The 26734-nt window shown below is 42.4% G+C and overlaps 1 protein-coding gene across 14 annotated transcripts in view; it reads left to right on the top strand.

The window, feature by feature from the left end:
- AK8 (adenylate kinase 8) overlaps nucleotides 1-26734 on the top strand; it is a 193674-nt gene that overhangs the window by 156880 nt on the left and 10060 nt on the right. For 9 of the 14 annotated variants that reach the window (XR_013170154.1, XM_077147388.1, XM_077147378.1 and 6 more), the window contains one exon: nucleotides 22283-22420. The exons of 3 other annotated variants lie outside the window; for them this stretch is intronic. Coding sequence is in view for 8 of the 11 variants with exons in the window: in XM_077147388.1 (XP_077003503.1) it covers nucleotides 22283-22420 (138 nt within the window). In the remaining 3 variants the exon portion in view is untranslated. Of the gene's footprint in view, nucleotides 1-22282; nucleotides 22421-23238; nucleotides 23587-26734 lie in introns of all 14 variants that reach the window. 2 more of the 14 variants (XR_013170131.1, XR_013170138.1) reach the window with 2 other exon arrangements.

Raw genomic sequence — 26734 nt, 5'->3', positions numbered from 1 at the left:
AGAGAACATGCCTCGAAGCCTCTAACCCCTTAGGCTGGGCAGAGCAGCTATGTGGGTACTAAAGAGCCACTGCCCTACATACTAGGTGTAGACTGCCACAGACTACCGGGTTCAAATCCTGCTTTGCCACTTAACTGGCCAGGTGACCTTGAGCAGGTCACTTACCCAGGCTATAAAGTGGGGCTGATGATAGTGGAGACGAACTGCACAGCTCCCTCCGCCAGGAGCGCTCCGTGTCTGGCAGGAGAGACAGATGTGAACACAGCTTCCCAGGTGAGAATTAAACCAGGTGAAATCTATCCAGTGCCCCAGACAGCGCATTTTGAGCTCACTGGTCTAGAAAGGTCATGGGTCATGTCAGCAGGGTGCAAATATTTTTGTGAGAGGATGAGTTCAGGTTTGAATTCATTTTGGAGTATGGCCCATGGCAACTGTTCTCGCCCCCTGTATGGTAAATGGGGATTTTTGATCGATGGAGAGATGGATCAAAAGGAATTTATTATAAAGAATAGTGAAAATGTTAACATATGCAAATGATTTACTCAACAAACGTTGTTCATGGCTTTGAGGTCGCTCCCTCCTTCTCTTCCTGCCTCCCTGCCTGCTTTCCAGAGTGGAGCTCCACACCCAGGAGGGCCCCTCTACTGCAGGAGCAGGCTGGGCGCCAGCCTCATCCTTCCTGTAGTCATGATAGAAGGCAAAATAATTTGGAACTGCTGGCCTCCAGGCCTTCTTTTTAGAATCTGAGCACCTACTTTTGTAGAGGATAATTCCCTGTACAAGAGTGAGCTGCCATTTTCATATCTTCTATAAGGAGAACAAAGGGACAAAGAATTTAAATGGACCACTAAGAATTTAGACAAAGAGAACCTTTTTAATGTATGTAAAGGTAGCAGCTAAAAAAATTAATAAAAGGGAGTCTGAGAATAAACCTCTTTCCTTGGAAATGTTTGAGAATTGGAGATAGTCATTGGTCTAGGGCAATTATGCTGATGGAATTTGAGGGTTCCTGGGGCTCTCTTTGGCATTGATATGCTATACTGCAACTGCGACTGGGGCTGCTACTTCTACAGGCGGTACGGATCTCACCAAACAGAAAGATTGTTAATCATTCATTTACTCATTCATTCATTCATCAAACACTGATTGAGCCCTATGATGAGTGTTATGTGCGCTCAGTACAGGCTCTGGAGATGCAAAATGAGAGAGACATGGCCCTACCCTGCACAGTTCCCTCCACCAGGAGCGCCCCCTGCCTGGCAGGAGAGGCAGACTTGAACACAGCTAGCTACAGTGCCAGGGAGCAAGTGCATTTGCCAAGGTCTGCCCTTCAGTCGGTGTGATTCATTACGAAGGGAATTTGAGGGTGCTTGACCTCCAATATTCTCTCCTGGGGCAGTTTCGGCAGGACAGGGTAGGGCACTCAACACTTAGAAGACACCCTAAATAAGAAGTTTAGGGGTTACTGAGGACACCATGGAGTTCCAGTTTCCTGACACATGGGAAACACAAAAACCAGTTAAATATTTTAGACAGCTAGGTTTTAGTTTCCTGGCTTCTAAAGCAAATACCATGCAGTGAGTTGGCTTAAACAATGGAAATTTATTGGCTCACAGTTTTGAGGCTAGGAGAAGTCCAAAATCAAGATATCATCAAGGCAGTGCTTTCTCCCAAAAGACAGTGCAGTTTGGGGGCTGGCTGCTGATAATCCTTCGTCTTTGGCCTTTCTGTTACATGGCAATGCACATGGCGGACTCCCCTGGCTTTTCCTTTCTCCTTTGGGTTCTTTTGGCTTCTGGCTTCCGGCTGCTCCCTGTGCCTTTCTCTCTCTCAGTGATCTTCCCTAAAGGCCTTAAGTAAGAGGAGGAAGACCCGTCCTGATTCAGCTGGACTACACCTTAACTGAAGCAACCTCATCAAAAGGTCCTATTTACAAAGGTTCACACTCACAGGAATGGATTACATTTAAGATCATGTTTTTCTAGAATGCATGGCTCCAAGCCGCCCCAACAACCGAGTGTAATCCAAGTAAGTATCCTGGCACTATAATGAGTGCTCTCTTCTCTCAGCTGTAAAAAGGGAAGATGCTGATAAAAATATCAGCAAGGAATGGCTAATCAGGTCAGCAGTAATGTTTTGGCCGTAAGGCCTTTTTCTTTAAGTGGCTGGAGGAAAATAGAATCAAATTGGAAATGTTGGTCTGTATGTGAAACAGACATGGGTGGGGGAGGGAGGGAGAAGAGAAGCTGCATTTGTTAAAGTTTTCCTTTATGGAATCACCGCAGGAATAAGCCAGCAGTTACAGAGAATGCAATAAGCAAGAATAAGGGGAGTTGAAAGTTTGACCTTTCTTTCTTAATGGAAACTTGATATTAAAGCCAGGGGTGGAGGCTCTGATGCATTCTACACCCAGTCAGGTAACCATGGTGGCTTGATCCATTTTGCTCATTTGCATGCTTACTGACCTTCTAGGAAGACGTAATCATTCAGAATCATTGACAAGTTAATAAACATGTTACAAGCTGGCAGGCATTTCATCTCAAAGGCTTGCTAGATATAGCCTTGGGGCCTGCCCTGCAACAAACGGATTTCTCTCCACAGGTCTCCATCTGTATCTTCTGTCCTGCTCAAAGGTAATCAAATGCAAATAGCCATTTCCATTCTGGACTGAAATATATCTTTGCGGCCAGGGTGCTTCAAAAGCATCAAGGACCATGGTTTGCGCAGCACCTTCCCATTGCTTGACCTTCCTGTGTTCCGTTGTCTCCTGGCTGCGGCAGCTGCAGATTCTAGGCGTCCATTCAGCCCCCCTCTTCTTCCTCCCCCAGAGTTTTTGTTGAGCTGAGTATGAATTCCCAGGGAGCCATCAGCTGACTCTGCCTGCAGTGAATGGTTTAGAAAAAGGCGGTGTGGCGTGAGGGTGAAGAGTGTGGGCTCTGGCGCAGAAGGCGTGGCCTCAAAGGCCGGCTCTGCCACTTTCTACTGTGCTACTTGAGGCCAGTTATCTCACCTCGCAGGCCCCTTTTCTTCATCTATAAAATGGAGGTCACCTTGGGGCACTGGGGAGAAAGGAGGAAGTGTTCAACTTTCCCATTTGGAGAATTTCTGATACTCTCACAAGCAGTAGAGACAACCAAGTAAATAGGCTGAGCCCTCAATCTTGGGGTTTGCCCCTGAGGGACTTATCCCTACAAAGGATAGGCTAGGCCTGCTTAAAATTGGGCATGAGAGTCACTCCCAGAGAACCTCTTTTTGCCCAGATGTGGCCTCTCTTTCCCTGAGCCGATGTGGCAGGTGAACTCAGTGCTCTCTCTCCCCTATATGGGACATGACTCCCAGGGGTGTAAATCTCCCTAGCAACATGGGTCAGAAATCCCAGTGTGAGAGAGCTGGCATCAAGGGACTGAGAGGGCCTCCTTGACCAAAAGGGGGAAGAGAGAAATGAGACAAAATAGTGTCAGTGGCTGATAGATTTCAAATGGAGTTGAGAGGTTATCCTGGAGGTTATTCTTATGCATTATATAGATATCCCTTTTTAGATTATGGTGTATTAGAGAGGCTAGAGGGAAGTACCTGAAACTGTTGAGCTGTGTTCTAGTAGCCTTGATTCTTGAAAACGATTTATAAAGATATGGCTTTTACAATGTGACTGTGTGATTGTGAAAACCCTGTGTCTGATGCTCCTTTTATCTAGGGTATGGACAGATGAGTAAAAAATGTGGATGGAAATGAACAAATAATAGGGGGGGACAAAGGTTAAAATAGGTTGGGTAGATGGAAATACTAGTGGTCAATGAGAAGGAAGGTAAGGGTATGGTATGTATGAGATTGTTCTTTTTTCTTTTTATTTCTTTTTCTGGAGTGATGCAAACATTCTGAAAAATGATCATGGTGATGAATGCACAACTAAGTGATGATATTGTGAGCCATTAATTGTACACCATTTATGGAATGTTTGTATGTTAAGATTTATCCATAAAAATATTTTTTTTTAATGGAGGCGACAATAGTATTAACTAGGATGGCCCCTGGGGGAGCCAGATGAGGTGGCCTTTGTGCATCCAGCTGCTGTCCTCATTGTCGCCTTAGTGCTGCTCCAGAGAGGTTGCAGCTGGGAACTCTGAGCGCACGGGTGCCTGGTCACAATCACTGAGGGGCTTCACTGCCTCTGACAGAAAGTCCCACCACGGTGGTGGTGTTCTTTCCAACTCAGTAGGCCAGAGAGGGTGTGACATTCAGGCCACTGAAGGAGGAAGACCTCTAGTCCTTCAGCAAGGAAACGGGCACGACTCTGACCCTGTGCATGGGGGCCCTTCCTTCCAAAGGATGTAAGTGCCTGGGGTAGAAGCAAAGGAGAACTATCTGCTAAGGCACAGGGGGATTAAAATACTGTGGCATGATTGAAAACAATGAGGTGGTTGGTTTAGATTCAGTACTCAGGGGAGGAGGTGGCTTTTAGGCTCAGACTTGAATGAAAAGAAGGAGCCAGCCACTGGAAGATGGGAGAAAGAGTAAGCCAGGGAAGGGTGCAATTAATGTCCAGGCTTTGGGATGGGAGACAGGCAGCCCTCTGGAGAGCTGGGGAGGGTGGGGGTGAGATGGGGAAGGCTATAAAGGTAAGAAGGGAAAACCACTGGGAGAGCTGGTCAGAGAGCCTACGGACTGGGTTGTTATGTGTATATTTTCAACATTTTGTTACATAGGGGATCCATGTTTTCTGAGGAAAAGTTAGAATATGTAGCTAGGGGAATATTCTCAATATCCAAAGATAAGCATGTTGACAATTTGGTATATATGTCTTCAGACATTTTAAAAGATGTTTTAAAAACAGGGTCTTACAACCAAAGCAAGAGGCTGAGCCCTCAATCTTGGGGTTCATTCATATGAAACTTAACTCTGCAAAGGACAGGCTAAGCCCACTTAAAATTAGGCCTAAGTGTCACCCCCAAAGAACCTCTTTTGTAGCTCAGATGTGGCCTCTCTCTCTCAGCCGACATGACAAGCAAACTCACTGCCCTCCCCCTCTCTACTCCCAGGGGTGTAAACCTTCCTGACAACATGGAACAGAAATCCTAGAGTGAGCTGATACTCAGCATCAAGGGATTGAGAAAACCTTCTTGACCAAAAGGGGGAAGAGCAAAATGAGACAAAATAAAGTGTCAATGGCTTAGAGATTCTAAACAGAGTCAAGAGGTTATCCTAGAGGTTATTCTTATGCATTATATAGATATCACCTTGTTAGTTAAGGTGTAATGGAGAGGCTGGAGGAAACTGCCTGAAAATGTAGAGCTGTGTTCCAGTAGCCATGTTTTTGAAGATAATTATAAATGATATAGGTTTTGCAATGTGACTGTGTGATTGTGAAAACCTTGTTTCTGATGCTCCTTTTATCTACCTTATCGACAGACGAGTAAAACACATGGATTAAAAATAAATAAATAATAGGAGGAACCAATTTTAAAATAAAAAAAACAGGGCCTTAATTATACACATCATATTACAACCCTTTTTCCTGCTTAATATGTTGTGAGCAGAACCCATGCTAACCAACGATATCCACAACTTCACCATTAGTGGCTGCAGAGTGTTCCTTTGAGAGTGTTGCACTTGGTGGTTCTAAAACATGGTGTGCTGGTTTGAAAGGATGTGTGTCCCCTAGAAAAGCCATATTTTAATCTAAATCCCATTTCTTAAAGCAGAATAAACCCTATTCAATACATATGTTTGAATCTGTAATTAGATCATCTCCCTGGAGATGTAACCCAATCAAGAGTGGTTGTTAAACTGGATTGGGGGAAATGTGTCTCCACCCATTTGGGTGGGTCTTGATTCATTTCTGGAGTCCTATAAAAGAGGGAACATTTTGGAAAATGAAGGAAATTCGGAGAGAGCAGAGAATGCTGCAGCACCACGAAGCAGAGTCCACCAGCCAGTGGACCTTTGGAGATGAAGAAGGTAAACACCTCCTGAGGACCTTCATGAAACAGGAAGCCAGGAGAGAAAGCTAGCAGATGCCGTGTTCACCATGTGCCCTTCCAGCCAAGGGAGAAACCCTGACTGTGTTCTCTGTGTGCCTTCTCACTTGAGACAGAAACCCTGAACTTCATTAGCCTTCTTGAGTCAAGGTGTCTTTCCCTGGATGCCTGTGATTGGACATTTCTATAGACTTGTTTAATTGGGACATTTTCTCGACCTTAGAACTGTACACTAGCAACTTATTAAATTCCCCTTTTTAAAAACCATTCATTTCTGGTATATTGTATTCCAGCAGCTAGCAAACTAGAACACATGGTCACAGGATTGTTGCAGGAGACAGATTTTTGGGTAAATTCCATCAAACTTCTGCATTCAAATAGTAGATTTCATTCATAGACAGTATTGAAACTCAGAAGTTTTAAATTGCAAGCTTGCATACCTAGCCAAGGACATGGAAAAACATTATCTAGAAATTCAGGTTTCACCTCCTACGAAGGTCCACTTAAGTTTAACCCAGGGGTGAAACCAGATAAACAGTTTAAACCTGAGTTTCTTTTCAGTGGATAATTAGGTGAGTTTTCTTTGGGCACCACCAAGCCACAGGACTGCTGTTTGGTTTAAACTCAAAGGGTAGGTATCCTTTATCCCTGCAAATCGAGCTTCCTTCCAATTGCAATGAATCAAGTCTGGTGTGCAACTTGTACCTAATTTCTACTAAGAAATGTTGTCTGCAATGAGCTGCAGACTCAGTAAGGGAAGGGGTTGTCAGGGAACTGCTTTCTGAGGCTCCTTCTGTTGGTAAGACTGTGTCATGACAGAGTTCACTGTATGGCACCTTATTTGACATGGTAGAAGATACATCTTTGTCTTTGCTAACCCACAAGTAATGGCTTCCTATCAGATTTAGAAATTTGAGAGGATTTCTCCAAAGTTGGAAAGTTTAGGAAAGTCCTTTGAATTGTTTAGAGAAGGCCACAGAGGTGTGTTTTCCACAGGGCCTCTGGCACCATGGAAAGGAAGACACATGGAGGAGATGAAGATGGGAGAAGCCCAATAAGGCCGTAAGAGGAGGCAGAGGAGGAAAAGCTAGTTCAGGAGTGGGCAAGGCTGTCCTGGGCAGGGTCGGCCCCTCCCCACCTGGAGCCTGCACACGGCAGAAATTCACTAAGAGTGTGCTGAATGTCAGTGGTGCAGAGGACAGAGGAAGTAGGTCATGGAGGAAAAGAGAAAGGGGACAAACACACGTGACAAACTCCTGACAAACCTGCACTGATCAATTGCTGTATCAACATAAGTTCTTTATGTCCATTCTTCTCATGTGGCTTTTGGCTGTGGTCTGCTCTGGTCACTTCAAACTGCCCTCCGCTCCCACCCACAAAAGGATCTCCCTCTGTTCTGAGGATGAGGTTCTTAAGGACAACATAATTTTAGTCAGCAGACATTCATTGAGTACCCACTGTGTGCTAAGGACTGTACTATGAGATGACAGTAGAACAGACAACAAAACAGACACAGTATGTGCCCTGTGGAGGCACACTCTAGGGGGCAGGCAATCAACATGAATGAATCCATTTGTGATCATCTGCAAGTGGGAAGGGCTGCAAAGAAGATTAAAGCAGTCAGTGTGACAGACAATGGGGTGCTGCTTTCCACTGGGGGCACTGAAGGCCTCTCTGAGGCAGTGACATCTCAGGAGAGTACTGAATGAAGTGAGGGAGTGGCCTGTGGCGACTCAGGAGTAGAGAGCCTGGGCAGAGGGTGTGTTCCAGAATAGCTCAGAAGCCGTGTGGTTAGGGGTTCAGGAGCAAGGGGGAAAGAGAGAGAGGCAAAGTCCATGAGCACCTGACACCAGGATCTGAGCTAAGCTTGCAGTAGTTGTTCAATTTTTTTTTAGATGATCATTTATTTCTCTTTCCTTCATTCTGTTAATGTTGTATATTAATTTATGTTCTTGTGTTGACATGCACTTGCATACCTGAGAAAAATCCCACTTGGTCATGAGTACAATACTTTTAATGTGCTGTTTAATTCCATGTGCTAGTATTTTGTTGAGGACCCTTGCATCTATATTCATAAGAGATATTATTCTGTAATTTTACTTTCTTGTGGTATCTTTATCTGGCTTTAATATTAAGGTCATGTTGGCCATGTAGAATTAATTAGGGGTTGTTCTAGTTTGCTAGCTACCAGAAAGCAATATACCAGAAACAGAATGGCTTTTAAAAAGGGGAATTTAATAAGTTGCTAGTTTACAATTCTAAGGCCAAGAAAATATCCCAATTAAAACAAGTCTATAGAAATGTCCAATCTAAGGCATCCATCCAGGGAAAGATACCTTGGTTCAAGAAGGCCGATGAAGTTCAGGGTTTCTCTCTCAACTGGAAAGGCATGTGGCGAACACGGCTTCATCTGCTAGCTTTCTCTGCTGGCTTCCCTTCACGAAGCTCCCTGGCAGGTGTTTTCCTTCTTCATTTCCAAAGGTCACTGTCTGGTGGACTCTCTGCTTCTCGTGGCTATGTTGGTCTGCTCTCTCCAAAACTCCAGCTTTCTCCAAAATATTTCCTCTTTTATAGGATTCCACTAAACTAATCAAGACACACCTGAATGGGTGGAGACACATCGCCACCTAATCCAGTTTAACATCCACTCTTGATTGAGTCACATCTCCAGGGAGATGATCTAATTACAGTTTTAAACATACAGTACTGAATAGAAATTAGAAGAAACGGCTGGATTTGTAAAATGGGATTAGGATTAAAGCATGGCTTTTCTAGGGTACATACATCCTTTCAAACCAGCACAGGGGTGTTCGCACCTCTTCATTTTTTGGAAGAATTTGTGTTAAATCCTTTTGGCATGTTTGGTAAAACTCCCTGTGAAGCCATCTGGTCCTAGGCTTTTCTGTATTGGGAGGTTTTTTGATTACTGATTCAATCTCTTTACTAGTTATTAGATGGTTGAGTTCTTTTATTTCTTCTTTATATATATACATATATATAGAGAGAGAGACATAACAAAACAACATACAAACACAGACATTCTTAACATATGAACATTCCGTAATTGGTAAACAATCAATGGCTCACAATATCATCACATAGTCGTATATTCATCACCATGATCATTTCTTAGAACATTTGTATGACTCCAGAAAAAGAAATAAAAGGAAAAAACTCATACATACCATACCCCTTACCACTCCCTCTCATTGACCACTAGTATTTCCATCTACCCAATATATTTTAACCTTTGTTCCCCCTATTTTTTTCTATATCCCTTACCCCTCCCTTTCATTAATCACTAGTTCTGTCGATCAATTTTTAAAATCATCTTAAGGGAATAGAATGTACTGACACAAGCCAGCAGAGCCCAGTGGTTGTGAGCTCTCGAATCGGACACTGCTGGTTGGAATCTGGCTCTGCCCTCAGCTAGCAGGGTGGGCCTGGGCAAGTTCCTTTGTCTCTGGGAGCCTCCGTTTTCTCATATGTAAAATGGGGCTAATTATAGGGCTTTTTCAGAGGGTTGTTATGAAGAGTAAATAGGACCTCGAAAACATCATGCTAAATGAAAGAGGCCAGACACAAAAGTCCATGAGTCATTGATTCCATGTCTACGAAATGTCCAGAATACAGAGAGAAAACAGATTACTAGTTATCAGAGGCTGGAGTGAGAGCAGTGGGGGTAGGGGGATGGGGTGCACCTGCTTAATGAGGTTATAGTTTTCTGTGAGGAAAATGTTCTGGAACTAGGTGGTGGTGGTTTTCTTAATGCAACTTTATTAATATATATTATTCATTCACATACCATATAGTCATCCAGAGTGTACAATCAGTGGTTTATAGTATCGTCACATAGCTGTGCATTCATCACAATCAAATTTAAACATTTTCATTACTCAAGAAAAGTAAAATAAAAATAAAAAGAACACCCAAAATATCCCATACTTCTCACTCCTCCCTATTATTTATTTATTTATTGTCTTTCTTTTCTTATTCTTCTGTCCATACACTGGGTAGAGGGAGCATCAGCCACAAGAATTTCACAATCACATGGTCACATCTTAAAAGCTGTGTGGTTATACAATCATCATCAAGAGTTAAGGCTGGGCGGGCCACGGTGGCTCAGCAGGTAAGAATGCTCGCCTGCCAAGCCCAAGGACCCGGGTTCGATTCCTGGTGCCTGCCCATGTAAAAAAGAAAAATCAAGGCTACTAGATTACAATTCAGCGGTTTCAGGCATTTCCCCCTAGCCACTCCAACACACCAAAAACTGAAAAGTAATCTCTATATACAGCAAAATAATAACCTCCAGAATGACCTCTCAACACTATTTAAAATCTCTCTACCACTAAAGCGTTATTTTTGTTTCATTTCTCTTCCCCTTTTGTTCAAGAAGGCTTTCTCAATCCCATGATGCCGGGTCCAGCTCATCTGGGGAGTCCTGTCCAGGGAAATTTACACCCCTTAGAGTCATGTTTCACGTAGGGAGTAGTGCAGTGAGTTCACCTGTGGAGTTGGCTTAGCGAGAGAGGCCACACCTGAGCAACAGAGGAAGTTCTCTGTTAATGAACATAAGTAGGCTTAGCTTCTCCTTTGCAGGAACAAGTTTCATAAGGGCAAGCTCGAAGAAAAGAGCCTGGTTCATCAACTTGGCAGTCCCCAATGCTTGTGAGAATATCAGGTCTTCCCCAGGTAGGGAAGTTTACTGTTTCCACCTTTTCCCCCAGTCCCTCAAGGAGACTTTGTAAATACTTTCTTTTATCTTCTGCCCAGGTTACTCTGGGATTGTATCGAGGCATCACACTAATCTATACAAACCCACAAGATCTCACTCCCTATTCAAGGTGCATGTAATTATGGTTTTTGAATAAGCTGACCATGCAAGTTAAATTAGATATTATACTACTGAAAAAATAAATTTTGCACAAATAAACATCTCTTCCTTTGGTCTCACACAGAAGTTGAAATTTTAATAGTCACTATCATCCTTTACCCTTTAATCTGAGTTACCTTATTCCTAACCAGATTAGTTTCATTCATATCTCTAGTCAAAGTCTGATCACTTTTTCAGTGTTTTTAACAGTTGCTGTATGGGGTAATGCTGACTTTCATAGCTGCAGGACACTAGCCCCGAGTCTCAGGTGTCACACAGATACCTGAAGTTCCAGAGAACAACCAGGTTGTACACGAAGAGCTCAGCATCTCAGAATTTAGAGATAACTTGTTGTGGTGTTAAATAACAATAACAGTGATTGTTGCACAACATTATGAACATACCAAATGTCACTGGGTTGTACACTTTAAATTTGTTAATTTTATGTTTGTGAATTTCACCTCAACAAATTTTTTAAATGATGAACCTGCTTCAAGTTAAAAAGAGAGTGGATGCAATAATACAAGCAAAGCACTTAGGAAAGTCCTTACATTCGGTAAACACTCAATAAATGCACCTCAGTGGTCCCCAAACTGGATTCTGGAATCCAACAACCCTGGGTCCGAAGTCTATCTCTGTCACGTGCTAGCTGGTAATGGAGCAGGTTGCTCATCGGTGAAATTGGGTTGACAATATTACCCACCTCCAGGCCTTGTTGAGAAGATGCAGTGAGGTAGTGTCTGCCTGGTGCACTCTTTACAGAATAAAGAGTGACTTATTCTCATCCACACATGAGCATCCTGAGAGGCAGTGTTGCCCAATGGTTACAGCTCAGGCTGGGGCATCCAAATCACCTGGACTCAAAGAGTCCTTATTAGAGATGTAACTTTGAGAATTTCATAAACTAGTTCAAGCCCCAGTTTTCATATCTACCAAATGGAGGATAATGCTATATCCACCTCGCACAGGGAGAAGATTCCATGAGATAATGTAACTAAGAAGTTAGGATTTAAGGGATGATTATAACTACTAAATCATTATATAAATATTCCTTTTCACTTTCTGGTATATTCAAGTAGACAGAGGAAAATACCTAAAATCCCTGAACTATGATTCAGCTGCCCTGATAACTAATGATCATAAAAGCCCATATCTAACATTGGTAAAAGTCCTCATCTTGTGCCTTTGTGACTGTAAGAGCTGTTACTCCCTTTAACCAGTCATTTTCTTAAAGTAACTTGTAGGGCAAAGGCCCTAATGCTAATGAAGAATTTGAATTTGCCATTAACAAGTCCCAGCCCTTTACATTTGTAAATTGTGTTGACTAGACTCAGCAGTTGAAATAACTCGGCCTCCCTTCCTTTCAGTTTACCTTTTTTTGAAGTTATAACTCTGCCTTTCTTCCTTTCAGCTTGCCTTATTTAAAAAAATATGTTATTAGATATCTTCACGTGCCATATAATCCATCCAAAGCATACCATCAGTGGCTCACAGTGTCATCACATAGTTTTGTATTCTTCACCATGATCATTTTTAGAACATTTTCATCACTCCAGAAAAAGAAAAAAGAAAAAACCCACACATTCCATACCCCTCTCGTTGACCACTAGTATTGCAATCTACCCAATTTATTTTTTACCCCATATTCCCTCCTATTATCTATTTATTTTTGTTTTACTCATCTGTCCGTACCCTGAATAAAGGGAAGACCAGCCACAAGGTTTTCACAGTCACGAGGTTACATTGTAAAAGCTATATAGTTATACAATCATCTTCAGTATCAAGGCTATTGGGATGCAGTTCAATAGTTTCAGGTACTTTCCTTCAGCCACTCCAATACCTTATAAAGTAAAAAAGAATATCTATGTAATGCATAAGAATAACCTCCAGGATAACCTCAGGACTTTGCAATCTCTCAGCCACTGAAACTTTATTTTGTCTCATTTCTCTCTTCTCCTTTCGGTCAAGAAGGCTTTCTCAAATCCGTGATGATGGGTCCTGGCTCATCCGGGTGTCATGTCACATGTTGGCGGGGAGATTTACACCCCTCAGAGTCACGTCCCATGTTGGGGGAGGGCTGCAATCTCCTGCCAAGTTGGCTTAAAGAGAGAGTTGGTTTGCACTTTTGAAATAATAACTCTGTCTCCTTTTCTGCTTAAAACTTGCTATTTGAAACTGTAATGACCTCACCCACCTTGTTAGAATCCATAAAAGCCTTGAGCCCCCTAACTCAGGGAGATAGGTTTTTGGGCCACTAGGCCATCCCATCTCCTGCTATGCGCCTAGTAATAAACTCTTTCTCTTTGAAGCCAGGGAATCTCAGGAATTGGTCATTTGAGTGCATGGGCAAAAGCATCCACCACCTTTGTCTGGTAACAATAATGTCATGTGACTTGCTTAGCCCGTAGTAAACTCTGTAGAGATGAGCGATTAATGGCCTAGCCATTTCACTGGGAAAAAACCCATCCAAGATGCTAGGTGGGTCCTCACCCACCTTGTCCACCTTGCCCGCCCCATATTTACCAAATAACTTGCGGATCTCATCTCCTTGCTGGTTGTACACTGACCTTTTCAGAGTGTATATTGTAATCTTTTCATCTGTGGGATCAAACCCCAAGCATCAAGGACAGGTAGTTTTATACATATATACATAAACAAACAGCAGGCTCTGAGAGGGCAGAATTGCCTCTGGCTTATTCACCCATAGATCCATATTGCCTAGTACAGCCTCTTCTAGTGCATAGAAGGCACTGGGTAAATATTTGTTGAATGAATGAATTTATGAATTAATTAAAAGTAAGTTAATTTTCCTAAACCTGAGGCATTTAACTTACACTGGGCTCTTTTCACTTTACCACCAGGCCCCTGTTTCTCCTGGGCAGCTGGGAGGCTGCATCCTGGGTGAGAGGTGTGCTCTACACACAGGATCACCACCATTTGCCCTTCTTTGTGGCCATGATCTCTGGTGTCCTTGTCTCTCTGATCTGCCCACTCTCGTGAAATGGAGTGCTGACTCCATCATGACGTCAGGGGGATCTGATAGGAGGCTGAGGCTGGCCCTCTGGGCACACTGAATTATAATTCTGTGCATCGTATGAGCTGCGTATGAAAGCCTGGCTTATTCAGGTGTGTTATCACCTTCACTATGGCCCTTTAGCTTCAGTCAATGCTTTCCCTTTTTAAAGTAACTTTTTTCTTATGATTTTATAATTAGTGTTTCTCTCTCATGTAGCAATAGTACTTTCTCATTCATTAAAAAAAAAAAAAGCCATATAGACAAATAGAAAGGAAAAAAGGCTCTTTTATTTCCCCTGTTGCCTCCCCTCAAATAATCAAGATCGATTTGGGGCACATCTTCTCAGATTTGCTTCTTGTACTAGACATAAACAGGCTCATACTGTAAATGTTATGTAACTTTTTAAAAATAACTTCACAGACTGGGCCTTGTGCTTCTCTCAGAGTGGGAACATTCTCATTCTACCTTATTTCTTTTAAAAGCTGCAGAATATTTGTATGCCACAATTTGTCAAGGCTTCCTCTATTTTTGGACTCTATGTTGTTTCCAGTTTTTTTCTTTTATAAGTAACTGAGGAATGGGAAAAAATTCCCCATATGTCCTTGTGCTTAACCAAGTATTTACTTTAAAAAAAAATTCCTAAGCCAAGATGCTTGGCTTCTCTAGGCCTCAGTTTCCCCATTTGTATATGTCTATTCCACAAGGGTATCGTGAGGGTATTGGGAAGATTATATTAAGCAATGTCTGTAAAATGTTTAGGACAGTTTGTAAGCATTTGCTAAACACTTTTTTTGTTTGTTTTTTCTTTTACTTTTTATTTTGAAATAACTCCAAACTTGCAGGAAAGTTTCAAAACAATACATAAAACTCTAATATTCCCTTCACCCAGAAACCCAGATTTACCAAATTTAGTATTCTATAACATTTATTATTTCCCTTTCTCTCTCTGTCTATTAACTAAACATTTGAGAGTAGGTTGCATACATCATGCTCCTCTAACAACACTTCAAGTATGTTTCCTGAAACAATAACATTCACTGTGTAACCACCTTAAGTATAGCTATCAAGTTCAAGAAATTTAACATTGATTTAAAGCATACAGTCCACATTCCAACTTTTTCAATTGTCCTGATAATGTCCTCTTTTTTTTTCTTGGTTGGAAGATTTTTAAGTTATTTTTGTTTTGTTTTGTTTTGTTTTTAGTAACATAAATAACCTAAAATTTCTCCCCTTAACCACAGTCATATATAATACAATGCTGGTTAATTACATTAACAATGTTGTGCTCCCATCACCATTATCTATTTCCAAAACTTTTCTATCACCCCAAATAGAAATTCTATACCAATTAACCTTTAACTTTCCAGTCTCTACACCCTCCAGCCCCTGGTAACCTGTATTCTTGTTTCTGACTCTATTGATTTGTTTATTCTAATTACTTCATATCAGTGAAATCATATGATACTTAATATTGTTCTTTTGTATCTGACTTATTTCACTCAGCTTGATGTCTTCAAGATTCATCCATGTTGTAGCATGTATCAGAACTTTGTTCTTTTTCATGACTTCATAATATTCCACTGCATGTATAAACCACATTTTGCTTATCCATTCATCTATTGATAGGCACTCGGCTTGCTTCAACATTTTGACAATTGTGAGTAATGCCACTTTGGGCATTAATGTGCAAATGTCTGTTCAAATCCCTCCTTTCAATTCTTCTGAGTAAATAACTATAAGTGGGGTGGATAGTTTGGTTTTATTTTAAACCAGAATGCATGAAATCTAGCTTGACTACCAGTTTTAAGTTTAGGCCCCAAGTAAATATTTTAGACTGAGTTAAATTCCTATTAATTTACAATCAGCCCTTCTTTTATTCTTGAAGGGTTGACTGGGTACTTTTGCCACCTATGGCCCCTGGGCTTTTCCAACCTTTTCCATCTGTATCTAGTCAGTGATGCCCCATGATTCTGCCGACTGCATAAGACCTTCTTGTTGATCTCATTGGTTCCTTAATTTGACAGCACAGCATTTATCCAAATATGCAGGGCTTTTTTGGAGGGAGGAGAGTTAATCTCTACTGTAATGTGCATTTGTGCAGGTGAAAAGTGGTAAGTTTAAGCTTCTCTGATTGTGTTCATTGGTGTCTCTAATATCACATGAAAATAATATTGACTAAAATAATCTGGGCAGTTATTGCATGCTAGACCAAAATTAAGCACATGGATTACCACCCACTGTCATTCATCTTAGAGATGGGGAGTGAGGTTTGCCAGGGTTACACAAGTCTGGAGACTTGTGGCTGATCATCAATCAGCAAGTTTGGGCTTCAGGACCCCACCCTCTGGCTACCACTGTCCAGTCCCTCCTAACATCCGTGAGTGCAAAAATGGGAGCAAAAGAAATTCTTTCTTAGGTATCAATGGGGGGGGGGATTGAAGATGGTAGCCAAAGGGTTTTTATCTGTCTATTGTGTGTGTGTGCATATGAGTGTGTATGTTTAGCTCATATTGAATCCAGAATTTAAGTTAGAAGCCAGAGAAAAGAGTAAAACCATTTCAGAAAAATGACCAGTCAGCTGGGCTGTTAAGATTAGTTGACCATTATGCAGGAGTCTGATAATGTAGGATGTGCTGGGGGAATTTACTCCCATTCCTGGAAGAGTAACCTGAGGTTGTTGGTTTAAAGTGGCACCTCCCTAAATTAGACATCCGTGTTGCCCCAGCTGGGAAATCAGCCACCTTCATCTCTTCTGACCTTGGGCTCACAGAATCGTGCAAGTATTTTTATCTACCTGAGAATCAACATAATTTTATTCCTTCTTGGGGCAGGTTTATTTGCTCTTCTCTACTAATTTCCTTCCAAGCATTAACCAAGGAGCTGATGTCAGAGCCTCAAGTTTGCCTCCACGCTTTCCACAAACCGCACTTAAGGAAACCCGGGGTGGCCTTGTTGTACAGATGGACAAAGTGGGACCTGGAGCAAACCCTCCTGGAACCACCCTAGGGGAAACCGGGGCTTCTCCATGACCTGAAGACACACCTGCACTTTGGACACCGGTCTGTGGCAGGGGCTGATGTGAACAATGGAAGCCAGGGGACTAGAGGACCTCCCCTCCCACTGCCCCCCCGCAAAAGAAAAGGGGGCCAGAATCCCCGTGTCGCCCCTGTCCTGAAGTCTGCGACCAGAGTTAGTGTCCATAGTAAGACAAAGGGCGATGGGATGCGGGGACTTTTCAATCACCTAATGGCCGGCGACACCCGACGCGGTAGCTCAGGTTTTCAGGTCCTGGCCGCCGCCCGGGCTCTGTAACTACACCCAAGTTTGGCCCGGCTTCTCCACATTACAGCCGCGACAGGAAGGCAAACAATTGAAGTATTTGAGAACAATGAAATATGCATGGCTATCTGTGACAGCCCCATAAAGTCGAGCAATTAGCCGCGTAATCCGAGAGAGGGAGCCGGCCCTCGGCAGCCCGCGGTTCCCCATTAGTTAAATGCATTTTGTAGCCCTCATCCCATCAAATCAACTAACACTTCCTTTAATTGGTTCATGAATTATACAGCCGCCTCGCATTATAATTTAATCGCCTGTAAACATTCATAGGGCCCTACTGTAAAGCGTATCGCGCTCATTAATTCGTTAATTTCAGCAGATGGAAGGGGAGACCGGATGAACGGTGGCAGAACAGAGCGCCTTGGGCAATGGAAGAAGGAAAAAAAGGTGGGGGGCCGTTTAGGTTTTTTCAAGGGCTGTCAGAAACTCAATCTGTGAGCTGTCAGCAGCCTGGACCCGTTCCCCCACCCCTCCACGCCGCCGACTGCGGGAAGTGACTGGCGGATTCATACCGAGGCTTGTCAGCCGTCTTTAAACATCAAGCCAGCGGGTAAACCGAGCCCAGTGTAAATTAATTCTTGTCTTACGGGTCCCCCTTTCTCTGTCCCCATGAATATTTCATGGCGGGCAGCATAAATATTAATTCTAATAGCTCTGCACAGTGGTTATTATTTCTGTTTTATGACAAATATTCATAAAATATTCAGGACCCTTTTTTAGAACATTTACACACTTGATTGTGAATTTTCCTGCTTTCCTGGGGACACTGTAAACATATTGGGGTTCTCTTGATGGACTTCTTCCCCTTAATTAATACCACCAGTTATTAATTTTTAATCGGATTTAGGTTTTTCCAGAAGCAAAACCTACGAAACTGAAGGACTGAAGGGCATTTTTTTTTTCCCTCTCAGTCTGTAAAATGGGAAATTTCTGCTTCTGTGAGACATTTCTCTTTGAGACCTGGCTGATCCGACAAAGGATAGCCCCCTTGCCTTTTTATTTTGAAAACAATATATATCTTTGTTTCATTTGCCTGTGTTCCTCTTACTTTTGAACCAAGTGTGCTGGCGGCAACCCAACTTTCTGTAATGAAATTCTTCAGAGGATGCCACTGCAATATTTATGCAAGGATTTAACATAATTTTGGAGTAATTAAAGTGTGGGTTTAACAAACACAGTGGTGGATTCTTTAGGCAAGACAGCTGTGATTGGAGATGAAGGGTCTTTTGGAATCCACGTTATTTATCTTTTACTCTGAAAGACAGCTGTGCCCCTTGTCCTCAGTAAGGCAAACTGAGGTGTGAGTCCCACCCTTACAGGGAACCAGTGTCCCTTACATGATGGAGACAGATGAGGTTGTGGCTTTGGCTCAAAGGAGTATGAGATGAGTCCGGGGTGGGGAGTATATGAGCAGCGCTGCTCCCCTTCCCCCACCCCACTAGCTCTCCTCCTAAATTGCTTCACGGTTCACTTTTCATTCCCTGATCTTCATCAGAGACTTGGAAATGCTCTAACGACTTCAGGGGATGAAACGAACTTCATTTACATATAGGAAGGTAGCAGGGCAGCTGGTCCTAGACTCACACACATCTGGCCATGGAGGTCTCTTTGGAGATGTCACTTAACCTCTCGGGGGCCTGAGCTGTTTCATCCATGAAATGGGTGTGATCACAATAGCTGAGTCATATGTCTCTCATGAGAATTAAATGAGTCAACACATGTGTAACATGCTTAGTACATGTGTCTGGCAGGTAAGCAAGTATCCATAAAGTTTTGCTTGCCAGATGATGATGATGACTAATGGGAAGCAAAGGATTAAAACTGAAACGAAGAAGTAAAACCTACTTTCAGATGGGGGATTCATGGAGGGAAAGTTCAGCTATGGAAAGGGCTAAAACAAAGTCTTCTCTGCAACACCTTAAAACACTGGAAATCAAGAATGGAGACTCTGGCAATGGGAGAGTTGTGCTGTGTCACCAAGGAATGTTGGAGTGTGCTTATATAACTTTTTACCAGTGACAGATGTTTATACAGTATTTGTCACTAATGGAGGGACCTGGCTTTGAAAAAAAAGAAACCTTGAAATTCAATTCACTTATCCATCCCTCTATTCCCTGTTTCTGGGTGGTTAGGAATAAGAAGTGTCACTTGTTTCCCAGTTAGCCCAAAGGCCCGAATTCTGCAGAGCCTACTTTCTGATCCCAGAGCAGTGCCCGTGGGGTTGGCAGTTCAGGCCGAGAGTGAGGACAAATGGCACAGGCCTCCTTAGAGGAGCGTCTGTCTCATTTCCCGCCTTGAGTCCCTTTCAGATGATCTCCTGAAAGTGGAAAAAGAGTGACTTCAGCTGGCTCTGAACCTGGGATTATGTACAACACAGCCCCTGAAACTCAAAGTAAACCATAATTTCTGTGTTTGTGGTTTGTGCTAAGCAGTGGGACCCAAGATGGCCTTCCTTCGTTCGGCAGATTCACAATGGCGTGCCATGCTGAAGTGTACGGACACTGGAGCCTGGCCGCCTGGGTTTAAATCCTGACTCTGCCACTTTGTAGCCAGGTATCATCTGTTATGTTGGAGATGATTATGCTCCCTGTCAAGCTTGTGATGACCTAATATAGGTCAAGTCTTAGAAAGTGCCTGACATGTAGGTCCACTTGGCTATGCTGTGTTATTATTATGTGTTAAGCACTTTATGTGATTGATCATATCTACTCCCTAAAACTATTTTGTGCGGTTCCTCAAAAAGCTGAATATAGAATTGCCATATGACCTGGCAATACCATTGCTAGGTATCTACTCAAAGGACATAAGGGCAAAGATACAAATGGACATTTGCACACCAATGTTTATAACAGCATTATTTACAATTGCAAAGAGATGGAAACAGTCAAAATGTCCATCAATAGACAAGTGGCTAAACAAACTGTGGTATATACATACGATGGAATATTATGCAGCTTTAAGACAGGATAAACTTATGAAGCATGTAATAACATGGATGGACCTAGAGAACATTATGCTGAGTGAGTCTAGCCAAAAACTAAAGGACAAATACTGTATGGTCCCACTGATGTGAACCAGCATTCGAGAATAAACTTGGAATATGTCATTGGAAACAGAGACCAACAGGAGATAGAATTAGGGTAAGATAATGGGTAATTGGAGCTGAAGGGATACTGACTGTGCAACAGGACTGAATACAAAAACTCAGAAATGGACAGCACAATACTACCTAACTGTAATACAATTATGCTAAAACACTGAATGAAGCTGCATGTGAGAATGCTAGAGGGAGGAGGGCTGGGGCATAAATGAAATCAGAAAGAAAGATAGATGTTAAAGATTGAGATAGTATAATCTAGGAATGACCAGAGTGTATAATAATGGAGACTAAATGTACAAATTTAAAAAATGTTTTTGCATGAGGAAGAAGAATGAAATGTCATTACTGCAGGGTGCTGAAAATAGATGGCAATTAATATTTTAAAATGTCACCTTATGTGTGAGACTAAAGCAAAAAATGTTTATTTGGTACAAAATTTATATTTTGACTAGTGCATTTCCTAATATAACTTACATGGCTGTGTTCCAGTAGCCATGTTTCTTAATGATGATTGTATAATGATATAGCTTTCACAATATGACTCTGTGATTGTGAAAACCTTGTGTCTGATGCTCCTTTTATCTACCTTGTCAACAAAAGAGTAGAACATATGGAATAAAAATAAATAATAGGGGGAACAAATGTTAAAATAAATTTAGTTTGAAATGCTAGATAGTTTGATTGAACACCGTAAGTACTTGGAATCTCAGGTAGGACATGACATTTTGTTGGTTTGTCCAGAGTGATGCCCCGATGAATCCCAGAGTGATTCGATCAGTGAGTGGAAAAGTATCTGCAAAGCCCCCTTCAGGGAATGGTGAGAATGGGGAGAAATTCAACCCCCCCTAGTTGAATTCTTGATATTCTCACAAGCAGTGTGGACAACCAAAGCTATTGGCTGAGCCCCCAGTCTTGGGGTTTATTCATATGAAACTTAAACCCACAAAGAATAGGTCAAGTCTACTTAAAATTTAGGCCTAAGAGTCACCTCCAAGAGAGCCTCTTTTGTTGCTCAGATGTGGTCTCTCTCTCCAGCCAACACAACAAGCAATCTCACCACCCTCCCCCTGTCTATGTGGAACATGATTCCCAGGGGTGTGGACCTTCCTGGCAAAGTGGGACAGGGATCCTAGAATGAGCTGAGACTCAGCATCAAGGGATTGAGAAAAACCCTAGAATAAGCTGAAATTCAGCATCAAGGGATTGAGAAAACCTTCTCAACCAAAAGGGGGAAGAGTGAAATGAGACAAAGTGTCAATAGCTGAGAGATTCCAAACAGAGTCGAGAGGTTATCCTGGAGGTTATTCTTATGCATTAAGCAGATATCACCTTGTTATTCAAGATGTAATGGAGAGGCTGGAGGGAACTGCCTGAAAATGCAGAGCTGTGTTCCAGTAGCCATGTTTCTTAATGATGATTGTATAATGATATAGCTTTCACGATATGACTCTGTGATTGTGAAAACCTTGTGTCTGATGCTCCTTTTATCTACCTTGTCAACAAAAGAGTAGAACATATGGAATAAAAATAAATAATAGGGGGAACAAATGTTAAAATAAATTTAGTTTGAAATGCTAGTGATCAGTGAAAGTGAGGGGTAAGGGGTATGGTAGGTATAATCTTTTGTTTTTTCTGTCTTTGTTTTATTTCTTTTTCTATTGTCTTTTTATTTCTTTTTCTGAATGGATGCAAATGTTCTAAGAAATGATGAATATGCAACTAAGTGATGATATTGTGAATTACTGATTATCTATGTTAATGTTATATTTTGTTTGTTAATTTTTTAATTAATAAATTAGAAAAAACTCTTGATGACAAAAAAATTATTTTGTGAAATACTTTTTTTATCTTCATAAAAGGAGATGTGGAGGGATAAAATGACTGGTGCACAGTGAATCAGAAGGCAAAGCCTGAATTTGAATCCAGGTCTTTCTGACCTCAGAGGCCTTATCTTAAAAATGCCCCCCTCCTCTCTTCCTCAGGTGTATGCTGCATTCCCACTCTCAAGGAGCTGACAGTCTGCTAGGGAAGACAGACAAAGGAGATGGGAAGTCACCGTTCACTTTAATGGGGATTGAATGCTATATGGCCTTTGGTTCCTTTCATAGTATATGCCACAGGTTGGTTTCTCCAGGAAGCAAACTCTCACGAGTGCAAAAGGATTATTGAGGGGTAATACCTGTGCCAGGTAAAGGAGACCAGGCAGGGTTGGGCAGGAGATGCTGAAAGATGACAGTGCATAACTGACCAAGTCTCTGCCAGCCCAAAGAGGAGCTCCAGAGCTAAGGCAGCCTACTGACAGAGTTTCACAGTGGGTGGAATGAACAGGCCCTGGTTCCGTAGCCTTGATGTCATTGGCTGGGGGCTACCCTGAGAAGAGTGTGGCATTAGCTCAAAAACTTGGCTTGAAATGTCTTTCAACCTTTAATTAGATTTTTAAAATGTGAAATATCTAGACAGTGGAATACTATTCAGCTATAATAAGTAACGAAGTTTGATACATGCTACAACAACATGGATGAAACTTGAAGACATCATGTTGAGTGAAATAAGTCAGACACACAAAAATGCATATGTTGAATGTTTTCTATGAAACATCAAGAATAGGCAGATCCATAGAAACAGAAGGCAGATTAGTGGTTGTCTAGCAGCTGAGGCTGAGGAAGTGGAGAGTGACCGCTAACGGGTACATGATTTCTTTTGGGGGGTGATGAAAATGTTCTAAACTTAGTGGCAATGGTTACATAACTCTGTGAATATATTAAAAACCATTGAATTATACACTTTAAAAGGGTGAATTTTGTGGTGTGTGAATTATATCTCAATATAGATATTAATTTTTTAAAAAAAGCTTAAATTGACCATGAAGACACTTGCAGTTGCAGGCTGTCAGCTAACACTACTCCTTGCAACTGTCTGTATGTTCTTCCTTAAACAGGGCTCTATACGGCACGTCTCCATGTCCGCCATAATAAACCAACAAAATGTTCATCAACGCAGAGGTTCTTTTGAGGCAGTTGCTGACCAACAAATCTTTTTTTTTTAAATATTTTTATTGAGATATCTGCACACACATACAGTCCATCCAAATTATACAATCAATGGCTCACAGCACCAACACCCAGCCATGCATCCATCACCATGTGATCATTTTTAGAACATTTGCATCACGCCAGAAAAAAGAAACAAAAAGAAAAAAGAAAAACCCAAACATCCCATACCCCTTACCCGCCTCTCTCTCAAATATAGACACGGAGCTGAAGGACAACCACGGGAGAAGGGCACGGTAAGTGTGAATGCCCCAGTGGCTACTAAGAGCCACTATGATTCTGTAAAAGTAAGTGCCCTGTAATGATTATGGGCCCACTGAGTGTGTGAGAGAGTGAGGGATATGAGGAAGAGAGTGACGTTGCGTAGAGTTTGGACATTCAGCTTGCCAGGAACCTGGAAAAGACCCTGGCTGGAAGTTTTAAAAATGTACTTCTGTGCCCCATATAGAAAGGCTAAAAGCCACTGGGAGAGGTGGCACTGTGACCTGGCCAGTCTCGCAGTGGGTGCTTCAATGTGCCCATAACCCAGCAGAGAATGAGAGAAAAGGACAATCCCACCCATGTGGCAGGGAAGGTTTGACCACCAAGTGCCACGTGCCAAGTACCTGGCTGGACAGAGGCAGATGAGAGTGAGCATCTTCAGGCTGCCCACAGTCTTCTACATTTGTTATATCAAAGCCAAGTGTAGAACAGACTCGGAGAAGTGCTCTGCTGAACACCAGAGGAGTTGAGGGCAGGATCTGTCAACTCTTCTCCATAACCATCGCAGCATGGCAGCTAATTATCCAAATGCATTTGGTTGAGAGTGTAGCCCTAAGGGGGAAGATGGCCATTAAGCTACCACATTTTTCATGGCCTGAGTTGGGTCCCACACCTGGCTCCCCATGAAGGTGAGGGATGTAGTTCTGGGCAGGGGGAAGGCTCAAGCTCTGAGACTGGAGGAAGCTAGCAGCATACCAGTCTGCTCTTTACCTCCAAATGCAAGTGAGGAGCAGACTGGGGGATTCTCAGGCTCTAAGTCCTATACATCATGGCTTCCTCCTCACAGGCCTGCTCATCCCCTTGTGTCTCAAGGAATCTCTTTCTCCAAAAAAATGTCTGTTCCATGTCTTACTTATCTAGAGATAGCTCAAAGCAAATAACTCAGCCCACCACGCATAGTCACTCAATCCAAGGTGATCTCTATGATAAAGAGAAATAGTACAGCAATGTGGCTGAGGGAGCAGATTTGGGAGCGGACAATCTTGAGTTCAAGTCTCTGCCACTTATTAGGAATATAATCTTGTGCAAATGCCTACTCTTTCTGTGGTCTTGTTTGTTTCCTCATCTGAAAAGCAGGTATAATATCAGTACCTATACCTCACAATGGTATGAAATAGGCAATATATTTACCCTTATCCATCAAATGAAAACAGGAGTCCCTTCTCTGCCTGAGAGGAGCTGCTGTGGCAGGGGCTAGAGCCGCCTGTACCACTGGTGAGAGACAGTCTCTCTTCCCAACACCACATTCAATGAGGCCATGTTGGCAGCTTGAAATCACCCATGTTGGGAACCCACTTCACCCCTGCACACACACCCCACTGCCCTGTCCCCCACCCCCACTCCCTGCCCTGGGTTACCACCAGACCACGGTGTAAATACAACATGAGAGTGTGTTCTTTATGAACTCAAACCACCCTGCCACCGTAAGGATCTTGTTTTTCTGCCACTGTTTTATCACTCTTCCTCCATCAACTGCTCCTGCCCTTCCTCTCCCTTGGATCCTGGACACAACTGGGCTGTTGCACACAAAGCAATTTTCCCTCCCTGTTTCCCACATTAATAGAAGTTGACTTTTGAAAAAAACCTCTGGTTTTGTTTCTCCTTACAAAAGTCATAGAGTATGTTGTAAAAAGGTGTGAAAATGTAGTGATGCTAAAAATAGAAAATAAAAATCAACTAGAATCCCTCCACCCAGGAATAAATACTCTTAAGATTCCAATCTTTTGCTTTCTATACTTTTTTTGGGGGGGGGGGGTTCTCCGACATGGCAGGCAAGAATTCTGCCACTGAGCCACCATTGTGCCACACTTCTACACGTTTTTTAAACAGGCTTACACCCTACCTCCTGATTTATAAGCTGATATGTTTTTTTTTTCTTTATATGCTCTATGGTGAGGGGTCACATTTCACTCTTTTTCCATGTGAGTATCCCCTTATTGCAGCACCATTTGTTGAATCCATTTATTTATTTTTTCATTTGTTTGTTTGCTTGTTTTGGGGAAGTGCTTGGGCCGGGAATCAAACCCAGGTTTTCTGCATGGCAGGTGGGAATTCTACCACTGGACTACCCTTGCACCCCTGTAAGCTGATATTTTTGAAATTAATATGTCACAACATATTTCTGTGGCATGACTTACTTGTAAGAGCATTCACAAATAACCAAGTGTGACTCTGAACTCAGAAACAGAACTCCTCCAAATGCCCCTGACCCATAACTTCCTTTAGAAATGATCTCAAAAGAAAGGATCCCCCAGGGTAAAATTTCAGAAGTTCCCATCCCATTTTGACTAGAAATGCACAGGGATTTTGCTGGGTTAGCAAAATTGTGGTCTGAACAAAGTATGGTTTGTGTTCTACTGTGAATGTCTGAATTCAGGCTGGGTGCAGGACACATGTATTGTTACCAATTGTGCTGATTAAATAGAACAGAAAAGCAGGCATTTGGCCTTGAAGGCAATAAAAAAAGTCTGAACCGCCATTGGAAATAGACTTGAGGACATGAAAACTGCTTATGCTAAGGTATTTAAAAATCACAAAAGCCTCCGGAGAGATCAGAACCAGTCTTGCCTCTTTGTGACTTGGCTTCCTGATCCTAAGGACTCGGCACCTTATACGCAGTTTCCTGACCCAAAGCTGACCCAAGGCTTAACAAATACTTTGACATGCTTGTGAGTGACATGCATTGGGGGAAGCCTTTCCAGAAAGTTCTGTTCCACAACTCCAGCCTCTACCAGATCCCCACTTCCATTTCCCTCACCCCAAGGATGGGCCAGGATCCCTGAGGTCTACCTGGTGAGTCTGTCTGCGAACGGATTTGCTTCTGGCTGGCTTTCTACTGGTCTGTCTTAAATTCCTTGCCTTAGATTAATTTGTCTTTCTCTTTGGGAAAAGTTTGCAGAACTTTCTGACTTCCCACAATTTGCATTTCATTGTTGTCTGGTAAGTGTCTAGGTGGCGGTGTGCAGAGGGATTATTCTCTTCCCAGTAGTGAAGGAGGCAGCGATTTTAAGATTACTTTAAAATGGAAAGCGATTATGCAGGAATTTGATCCCTGGGTCATTCTTCTTAAAGCAGACTGCTGCATTTTGTATGACTTGTTGTCAACTGCCAGGAGTGCTTGCT

Source organism: Tamandua tetradactyla, chromosome 2 (assembly GCF_023851605.1).
Source record: "Tamandua tetradactyla isolate mTamTet1 chromosome 2, mTamTet1.pri, whole genome shotgun sequence".
Classification (NCBI taxonomy): Eukaryota; Metazoa; Chordata; class Mammalia; order Pilosa; family Myrmecophagidae; genus Tamandua; species Tamandua tetradactyla.
Note: the sequence above shows the minus strand (reverse complement) of the source record. Positions and strands in the feature narration are given on the sequence as shown.